At 41.7% G+C, this 10,507-nt stretch overlaps 1 protein-coding gene across 1 annotated transcript in view; it reads left to right on the forward strand.

Moving 5' to 3' along the window:
* ltk (leukocyte receptor tyrosine kinase) overlaps positions 1 to 9,257 on the forward strand; it is a 46,324-nt gene extending 37,067 nt beyond the window's left edge. The window contains exons 20-30 of the mRNA XM_025060087.1: positions 2,583 to 2,769; positions 2,869 to 2,959; positions 3,280 to 3,344; positions 3,997 to 4,126; positions 4,228 to 4,325; positions 4,997 to 5,089; positions 5,322 to 5,423; positions 6,236 to 6,370; positions 7,027 to 7,117; positions 7,200 to 7,696; positions 7,835 to 9,257. Of these exons, the coding sequence (XP_024915855.1) occupies positions 2,583 to 2,769; positions 2,869 to 2,959; positions 3,280 to 3,344; positions 3,997 to 4,126; positions 4,228 to 4,325; positions 4,997 to 5,089; positions 5,322 to 5,423; positions 6,236 to 6,370; positions 7,027 to 7,117; positions 7,200 to 7,696; positions 7,835 to 8,291 (1,946 nt within the window). The 3' untranslated portion in view covers positions 8,292 to 9,257. The remainder of the gene's footprint in view (positions 1 to 2,582; positions 2,770 to 2,868; positions 2,960 to 3,279; positions 3,345 to 3,996; positions 4,127 to 4,227; positions 4,326 to 4,996; positions 5,090 to 5,321; positions 5,424 to 6,235; positions 6,371 to 7,026; positions 7,118 to 7,199; positions 7,697 to 7,834) is intronic.
* Positions 9,258 to 10,507: the final 1,250 nt, after the last annotated feature.

A 10,507-nucleotide genomic window follows, 5' to 3' on the forward strand; every position in this document is an offset into this window, starting at 1 on the left:
TATATATATTGCATGTGGCGTGTAGGGGTCATGTTAACATAACACTAGCCTGAAGCAGAAGCAGAAAAATATTTTCTTTAAAATTGATTATGGCGAACAGCCATTGTTTACAATTTATCATTTATTTTAAAGAAACATATGCCATCAGAGAATGTGTTTTTCTGGGGGAAAAAATAGATGTATGTATATACATATATTTATATATATGTATACAGAATGTATGTTTGCAAAAGCATGCATAAGCATACATATACATATATGTACGCATACATACATACATACACTATATACTTGCATATGTGTGTGTATATATATATATATATACATGTAAATATATATGTGCACATATATTTACATACGTGTGTATATATACATATACTATATGTAACGTCGTGAGGTCCGTTATCCAGAAAAGTACAAAACGATCTCTCTTTGAAAAAACATCACCTGTGTTCGGATTTCTAATGGATTTTGCCTGGAGATGATGTTGTGATGAGATTTTCTCTAAATGATTCAAATGTTTCCAGGTAAGATTGTTGAGACTCCAGCTGCCGTTAAAATTGAAAAAGAACAGTTGGCTTTTGGAAGAAGAGCAGGTCCAGGTCCTCGGCCCCGATCCTTTGACATTAGGACTAGATTAGTGGATTATATGAGAAGAGCAGAGAGTGTAACTGCATGACACCATACATTATCGTAAAGTATTACATTAGCAAGTATTTTATCCTGATCAGAACTTTTTAATGCTCTTTTTAATGCCGAAGGTTATTAATGCGGCCATTTACACTACTACCTGTATTGTGTACTATTCTGTGAATATACGTAATTAAATTTAGTACTAAATTTGCATAATACCAACATTTACTTTGTGCTAATAAAACAAACCTGCAAGTTTTATTCAAAGTCATTGAGTTCTGTTAGTTGGAATAAAAATAAATGTGTCTTTCTGTCCTAGCAGTTTAAGAATGTTCCCTGCAGTTGCAAAACAAGACAAACTTTAGGTGATTTTTTTTTTCTTGTTTGACTTCGAGGTTAGAAAGGCTAATGTCGCACAGGCCAGTACTGTCACATATTTGTTTCCCTCTATTGATTTTACTGTAGTTTCAGAATTGATGTGGAGTTTACAAAAAATGACTGACGGAAAAAGAAACCTTCACTGGTGTGGTGTAGTCAACCGGTTCATGTTACAGTGAACTTGTGATGATATTTTGAGCATGGTCTCCATCCAGGTAGAATTTCTAGCCTGCGTTCATAAAGAACTACTACAACACTGTCCTTGTTACTTGTTAGCAGCTCTCAGAGTACAGCCTGACCATGAACAGCATGACTACTTGTTAATGATCACAATAAAGGCAGCAACACACAAAGACGTGCTCTCTGGGTTAACAGTGTCTCTTCACCTGAGCTCTCCCCCATGCAGGGAGGTAGTCTGTTTGCTGGGCACCCCATCTCCTCTTCCCTTCCTCCCCTGCACCCCTGCTCCCACGACCCCTTTCCTTAACCCCTCATATCCACCCTCCTCCGTCCCTCACCCCATGAGCACCTAGCATCTGCACCGGGCGATGGCTCGACGACACCTCTTACCTGCACGCAACACCCCCCCTCCCTGGCAGACTACCAACCTGCATCGGAGACATGAGCTGCCTCCATGGCGGGTGAGTCCTAACTCACTGGCACTGACAGTCTCAGGAGCAGTAAAGGAGGAGTGGACAGTATGGTGCGTCCGACAAAAATGTCTTTTGGAAAAACTGAACTCCACCCATTTTGTGCATCACAGTCTGTGCACAGGACCAAGTCAGACATGGCTGTGCATCACAGTCTGTGCACAGGACCAAATCAGACTCTGTATGGTCACTGTATGGTAGAGCCGCACAGTCAGTGAGTGGGAAATAGGCCTGTGCTGTGCCTGCTTTGGTGATCTTTGTTAGAACAGTGGTTCTCAACCTTGGGGTTGAGGAGATCATTTGGAATCACTACAGGATTCTTTACAGTTTTGAAAAATGATATTTCAGTAAAAATACACAGTTTCTTTCTTTTTCTATAATCCCCTCCTTTGGCTTTCTTTGTGGTCGACGTTGAGACCAGTGGAAAGTTAATATGCTTTTATCATTCTCTATGCCATCTATTGGGGAAATGTGGGTATTGCAGGGAAGAAGTATAACAATAATATACATAAATTATATAACTTGTAAAGGTTTCACAGGCCGGATTAAAAAGTTGAACAGGCCGCAATTTTTAATCAATCCCCGATTCATTGTTACATCCGTAGTCATGACTTTGAAAATGTTAAGAACCAGTTTTTAATTTGTTCAGAGTGTGATGTCGAGTTGGTGGAGTTTGTTTTGGAGAATACATCACTGTTCAAATGTGTGTAACTGTTATGATGATAACTGTTCATCAGAACTGTCAGTGAAAGTAAAGAATCTGTAAAACTTCAGTCGGTTCCCTCCTTTAGTTACTGTTTCTGTGTATTGTGACCCTAACCCTGATATGCCAGCGTTGAGTTGTTGTGATTGGTTGTTTTTCTATATACCTTTGAGAAGAAGACTAACCTGACTGCACATCTGTGACGTCTTTGTCAACAGTGTGGTACCGCAGAAAGAATGACTTGCACGCAGTGAGGGGTCGTCTGCAGAGCCCAGAATATAAGCTGAGCAAGATCCGCTCGTCCACCATCATGACGGACTACAACCCCAACTACTGCTTTGCGGGGAAGGCCGCATCGCTCAGTGAACTGAAGGAAGTGCCGCGCAAAAACATCACACTTCTCAGGTAGGACAACTGTGCCCTCTGAATCATCAGCATTCAGGCCAAAACGTAGTGAGATGCGACTCTATGCTGATGATTACACCTTGAATGTTGGTTTTTCAGAGCTCTTGGCCACGGTGCATTTGGTGAAGTCTACGAAGGACAAGTTCTGGGGATGACCGCTGATAATGGTCCCATGCAGGTGGCCATTAAAGTAAGGTCACACTCCGGGAGACTCGAGAGAGAACATGTTGCCCTTCAATGCCACTGGATAGCAGTCCACCTCTTAGTGTTTTATTCATTATCTGTACATCCACTCCTAAAGAGATGCTCCTGGTGTAAAGGTCATCCTGTAAATGTAAAACATTTCCATATCTATCATATTTCACTACATGTCAAATTTTGATATTTCTGCTGATTTTTTTTGTTGTTGTTTGAGCTATCATATTTCACTACATGTCAAATTTGAAATTTCTACTGATTTTTTGTTGTTGTTTGATTTTAACTATTTTTTTTTCTGATCGTTTTGCACAGACTCTTCCAGAAATTTGTTCAGAGCAAGACGAAATGGATTTCCTGATGGAAGCTCTGATAATGAGGTACACTTCACTGCAGCAGTGCACTCTGCCTAACCACAGCACTGTAGGTTGCCCACTTAAATAACACCATATGTAATGTAGTGCATGTACAGGTTCTTGGAAAAAGTTGTAGAAAGAGCATATTTACAATAAGTGGGATTCTAATATGTAGTGTTCCAGAGTAGAACAGGTGAAGGACGCACCGCGCAGATCCAGCAACTTAGAATTGACTGAAACCAGTGGGACATCAAACCACTTATTTACTGTACATAAAATGGAAGCAGGTTCCTTGATTCATTGGTCAAAATAAAATTTAAAAAAAATCCATCTGGAAAATACAGTACAAAAACACCCTCCTAGTGGCAGCTTGGACAACTCGGGGGTTTGCGCACCACACTTTGAGAGTCCCTACTGTAGAGTATATTTCGAAAAGGCTCAAGTCACCAGATTTTTAGAGAAACAGATTAATTCAGATTGAGATTGAGATTCAGATCACCAAGTAGCAGTCAGAAAAATACAACCTTAACGAACTTAGTAACAACCGTTAGCCAAAATATAGCCACCTTTTCTACCATGTCTGACCGCTGTTGTGCTAAATTTCTGATTCTTTGTTATGTCTAAAAGAAAAATTCGACAAACAAATGCTAACTGTGGTCGTTTCCCACAATTTCAGCAAGTTCAGCCATGAGAACATCGTGCGCTGCGTTGGCGTCAGTCTGAACATCTTACCACGTTTCATCCTCCTGGAGCTGATGACCGGGGGAGACATGAAGAGCTTCCTGAGACACAACAGGCCACGAGCGGTAAGTCCACACGTCTTTTTCCCCCGTACACCTGCAGAAGTGTGAGTGTGTGTGTTTCTGTGCGTGATAGTAATGCAGCTGTGTGTGTGTGTACTGTCTAGGCTCAGAGTTCTTCACTGACCATGGGGGAGCTGCTGCAGATGGCCAGAGACATCGCCTGCGGCTGCCGCTACTTGGAGGAGAACCACTTCATACACAGGTTCAGATTTACAACACAAGTTGCACTTTAGCAACGAACGTAAATCTAAGAGTTACTGAATCATCCCAGCTGCTTTTTGAAGGCAACGTGACCTGACCCTGGTAGAGTGAAGGTTCTGTATGTACGTAGAAATGTTATCACACCCCCCCATTCCAAGAACCCCCCCCCCTTTAATTTGAAATACTATTGAGAACCCCTGATAACATGTATATTTTTATCTGTACAAACCACTGTATGAGTTGCTGCCACCTAGTGACTGGAGGCTTGTTATCATTCAAGCATTACAGCAGTGGTACACTTATATCTAGTGTGCCATATTCCATTGGAAGCCCATCATGACCCCCCCGAGTGTGCCATATTCCATTGGAAGACCCTGATGACCCCCCCAGCACATCAACGTGCCCCCCCAGGGGGGTCCGCCCCACTATTTGAGAAATACTGGCTTAGCACGAGATATAATGTTGTTTTCACACTTATACTGAGACAGAGTAGACGATATATAAGAAACGGACGTAGGTGTTAAATAAAGAAAGATCACCAGGGTGTGACGCTATGTAGATCAAAAATTCAGACAATCAGAGATGAGCTGCCATCCCAGAGGTGACAATCTGAACAACACGGAACTGTTTTGTCACTGTCATCATATTGTAACATCTACCAAACTTTTTCAGAGACATCGCTGCCAGAAACTGCCTGCTCACCTGCCCTGGACCAGACAGAGTGGCTAAAATTGGAGATTTTGGAATGGCAAGAGATATTTACAGGTTTGGATGCTACGTTTTTACCTCTGTGGCCCTCCTGAGTAGCAAAGCACTCTGGGTGGTTTATGAAAATGGATCTTCTGGGATCCTGTGTTGTGACAGCATTTGGTAAATGTAGAAAATATGGGATGAGTTTCAAAGGTTTGTTTTGTCAATAGAAGTTGTTGGGTTTTTTTTTGTCCCGTCTTTGAAACTCATTTCCTAAATCTGATAACAAGTGATTTTCTCCTCCCAGAGCCAGTTATTACAGGAAAGGAGGAGGTGCCATGCTGCCAGTCAAATGGATGCCACCAGAGGCCTTCATGGAGGGAATCTTTACCTGCAAGACTGACACCTGGTAGGAACACAGAGCACAACGACACTGCTATCCTGAAGATGTTCATGGGGTTGATTAGGACTGATTCACACAGACTTTAGATCTGACTTGGAATCAGTGCACAGAGACTCGAGACTTGACTGGGACTTTTTGAAAACGACTTGCGATCATACAGTATCTCGTCTACACCCAGAGACAGGAAGAACATTCAAACTCCATACACCAGAGCCTGGGGAATGGCCCTAAATGAATTTGACTCTAATAATTCAGTTTCTCGGATTGGATTGATTGGTTAACGAAGACAGTAGTATTACTGTTCTAATGTCTCATCTCCCTACACCATCTGTGAGGGTCGGACGTCTGAGGCTTGACGATGGTTTCAGTTAGAACTAAGGGACAAGGTTGGAAAAAAGTCGTTTGTCCTTGAAATACAATTCTCACTCAAATAAACAAAAAAGTATATTAATACATTGATTTAGTTTGTGTGATGTGAGACCTGCTGGTTTCTTTGAAAACAGGGCCATTATGAGTCATGCAGAAACTTCTGGAAGTGGATTCCGGTCTGGCCATGATTAGAAAATCTGTAACTACTGATCAGTCTTCTGCTGTAGGCAACAAACAGTTCCATTTGTCAGGGATTAGAACAGACAAAGTCTAGAGATTTATTCAGGTTTATTCTTAGACCCAAATGTGTTGAATTCAGGGGGCGGGGTTTGTTGTTTATAGTTTTTGGCAGTGTTGTGGTGTGCAATCACTCTGGCTTTGGCAAGGCCTGTCTTTATCTGTCAGTAATTCAAAGTGAGTCAGTGGTCGATCTCTGTCTCCCCCTGCAGGTCGTTTGGAGTACTGCTGTGGGAAATCCTTTCTCTGGGCTACATGCCATACCCATGTAAAACCAACCAGGAGGTCCTGGAGTTTGTCACCAGTGGTGGGAGGATGGATCCTCCTAAGGGCTGCCCTGGACCAGTGTGAGTACTGAGAGGACGTACATCAGTCTTTAATGCAGTGACAAGCAGCACTGGTACAGTGAGAATGAAGCTTTTTATTCTGTGAGCCAGGATGTTGATGCAGGCAGAGAGCTGGAATGGTCTTAGCCTGATTGGGTTTATCTGTGTTAGCACTGGGTTCTGTCACAGTCCAGGTTTATTAAAAAAAAAAGTCTGGTTAGAGGACACCTAAACTGCTTCTTTGATTATATTTTGTTTTATTTTTATATATATTTAATAGATTTATATATATATTTGTATATAAATATATATATAAATTACATTTATATATATTTTTTTGTATATATTTATGTGTGTCTATATACATACATATAGTATATGTAAACATATAAATATATACTGTGTATATATGTATGTGTGTATATATATGTATACATACATATATATACATATATACCGTTATACAGTATATATACGTGTGTGTGTTTATATAAGTATATATATGCTGTGCATTTGTCCGACATTCTGATACTTATACATTTTAAACCCTGTCGACGTACATCAGTCTTTAATGCAGTGACGGAGTACAGTGAGACAGTCTCAACAGTCTGTTTAAATGACCAGGTTTCTATAAAACCATCTGACCTTTTCTATGGACTCTGTGTTGTGTTGTACAGATATCGGATCATGACCCAGTGTTGGCAGCACTGTCCTGAGCACCGGCCCAACTTCTCCACTATTCTGGAGAGAATTAACTACTGTACTCAGGTGGACACTCTAACACTCCATACTCTTTCTTTATCTATATCCTTTTTCCTGTCCTGTACTAACAAACGTGTATTCTTCTCAGGACCCTGATGTCATCAACACACCTCTGCCAGTGGAGTACGGTCCTAACACAGAAGAGGATGGCGGCACACTGATCCGTTCCTCCGATCACACCTCCACCAGCCTGACTCCGCTCATGTCCTCTCACCCTGTGTCTCAGGATTCCCCCACCTCCCTGGACCTGTGTCCTCCTCTGCACCTCCCACACCAACCCACCAAACCTCAGCTACTCCTTCAGAGAATCCCACCTGTCCACCATGAGGTGACGTCGTGCCACGAGGTGCTGCAGCAGCCTTGGGCAAACGCCGTTTCAGCTGCTGGTGTGTCAGCAACAGCAGGAGGCCACTGGCACCACGCTGAGCCACCGCACCACAGACCCTGCTCCAGAAACAGCTCCTCCGCAGGGAGCCAGAGGCTGAAGAACAACACGAAGAACCTGTGGAACCCGACCTACGGCTCCTGGGTTTTGGAAAACTTCAGAGGGAAGAAAACACTGGCTCACACTCAGTCCATGCCTCTGTCCAGCTCCGCTTCCTCCACGACGAATCCGCTCTGCAGCCCAACGGTAGAGAGAGAGAGCAACAGCACCAACAGCACCAACAGCACCAACAGCACCAACAGCACCAACAGCACCAACAGCACCAACAGCACCAACAGCACCAACAGCACCAACAGCACCCACCCTGGGTCCTCAAACCTCTGCAGTTCCTCTGCTTCATCTCCCTCCTGCCAGCTTCAGGCTGCCCAGAACAAGAACCCACCAGGTGGAGCCAGCAAAGGAGCCATAGACCTGGCCAAGCTTCAGAGTTTCCCCTGTGGAAAAGTCAACTACGCCTACGACGACCAGAGCTACGTTGCGGAGAGTCTGCCCGTGGTGAACCCCAAACCCTCAGAGGCGATCACAAACACCCGCTCAGTGCCGAGTGTCTCCTCCGGGACGAGTCTGGGATTAGGCTTCCTCACGTCCTCATCCTGCGTGCCCAAACTGCTGCTGAAGCGCCACGCCAGCTACGGCCACGAGGACGTGAAGAGACACACCAAAGCTGAGAAACCCACACGTGACCGAGACTCAGGCTTTTCTCTGTCTGAAGACCTCAGTGTGACTCCCATCTGAAACACTGGATAGATTTGACTTCTTCTACTATAACGTCTACTGGAGACTTTTTTTTTTCTTGCCAATATAATATTTTATCTCTGAATTTCTAGCATGGACATAAGGGCTTCACTGCAGTTTGAGCTCCGTTATAAATGATTCATTATAAAAGAAAACGCTGTTTAGGATCCTGTGTCTCCACAGTGAAAAGAACAAAAACAGTATTTTTGCTCGATTGTGATCAGAAATGTCTGAAACATAAGACACGATCTCATGGTTTACATATGGAGTGAAGTGGTCTGATCCCGATCTGAGCCACAAACTGACCACAGCATTGTTACTTCTCAGCCAAAAGTGGGCTTCAAATATAACAAGCCCTAATTGTGAGCCACATATTAAATATATATACACGCAGATTTTGAGAAACAATTTAGGCAGCCATCTTTGTCTGGGTCAGATGACGTCAACAGTACTGAAGCTTTGCCAGATATGGCCCACATCGATGGACCGGCTGAGTTATATTATGTTAGAAATGTGAATTTGAATTTTATAAATCCCAAGTAATGCGAAAACCCATTCACCAAATCTACCACAGTAATATTTTTATTGGTTACACCAATGTAACCAAAACAGGTCACCTGACCCACCAAACACAGTCCATTACTGACCTGACTGTGGCCCACATCTAATGTGCAGGTACTGAAAAAACCTTCTGTAAATTTCAATTAGCTCCTATCATGAATAACAGATGTGGCCCACACCCAAAGACCCACAGTTCATTGTAGCAGACCAATTTTGCGACGTGAGGTGTTGTCAGTGTTTGTCTACTTGTGTGGTGTTTACAGACTACTTTATTTTTAAAGTTTTTAGTTTACTAGTTTGCCTTGTTGTTGCCTTAAATTGGATTAGGCTGTAATCCTGCTTGTTTCTGTTCCGTGACCTTAAAGGCACCATATGTAGCTGATGTCTTTGACATAATGCAGGACTAAGAGTGTTTTTGTGAGAATATATATATATATATATATATATATATATATATATATATATATATTTATGTATATAGTGATTAGTGATGTCTGATATTATCAGCCGATATTAGCATTAGCAATTTTTCCTCCAGTAAGGAAAACCCGATAACGCAATGCAGGTGTTTCCACGAATGATGTGGCCTAAAAGTATTGCAGATAAACGGCTGTTTATTAAAATGAAAGTCACTAGATGGCAGCATTGCGGCTCATTTAATTATCCTCATACAGATAAATAAATAAATATTAGCATTCCTATATCGGTATTGGTTGATAACGGAATAAGAAAATAAGTATTTGGACAATATCTGCATATCGGCAATATCGGACATTAACACGAGAAGTTATTTGTTAAAAGGTGAAGCAGTATATTCAGCCCACTGACAAATCAGTACAAAAAAGCCTTTTAGACAAGATATTTTACACTTTTAAGAATCTCAACTTCATGGCAATTATTAAAATTTCAAAATACAATACTGTTCCATTCACTAAGTTTTGCCACAAGGAGTACTTATGTAATGTTTGGTTTAAGTGTTTAACGTTTTAGAGATGAGAGTGAACCTTTTTGTAGGAAAATATTTTTTCCCCACAGAGCCTAATCCTAATTGACTCTTAATATTATATTTTTTCCTTAATCCTCTTACTCCGTGTACTAATATTGTTTCCTTGACTACCAAGATGTTTCATAGATGTTTTGATTTTTATGATGACCATGCAGCTGTGAAATTGCTATTTTTGTACTGACATCCTGACACTGGACTAATCCTTTACATGTGGTGAGTATTTACACTGAACTTGATTTTTTTTTTTTTTAAATCAATGTATTTTATTTGTGATGAATGTACGTGTACTTGTAGTTGATCACTGCCATTGGATACTCAGCGCTGCAGCTGCTGCTGTCGCTGTCCGCTCAGCAGGGGGAGGTGTTGAGCGCTGCAGCTATCCAACTGTTTGATTTTTTTTTTATTATTCCTATTTAATCAACTTATTACGTCTGCTCCTCGAACGTGTTGAGAGATTACTTTTCTCCATTTACTGCTGTACTTACTGTAATATCACTGTTCTCCTCTGACGCTCCACAGCTCATTTAAAAGCACTGAACTCTTCTTTGAGAAATGTGACGTGTGATTTCTGCAGCCTTTATTTTTCACACAGAAAAAAAAATCAACCTGGTCTCGCTCAAAGTACTTTTATTTTATTTGTTTTCACAAA

The sequence above is a fragment of the Cynoglossus semilaevis genome, chromosome 1 (assembly GCF_000523025.1).
Source record: "Cynoglossus semilaevis isolate Cse_v1.0 chromosome 1, Cse_v1.0, whole genome shotgun sequence".
NCBI classification, from domain to species: Eukaryota; Metazoa; Chordata; class Actinopteri; order Pleuronectiformes; family Cynoglossidae; genus Cynoglossus; species Cynoglossus semilaevis.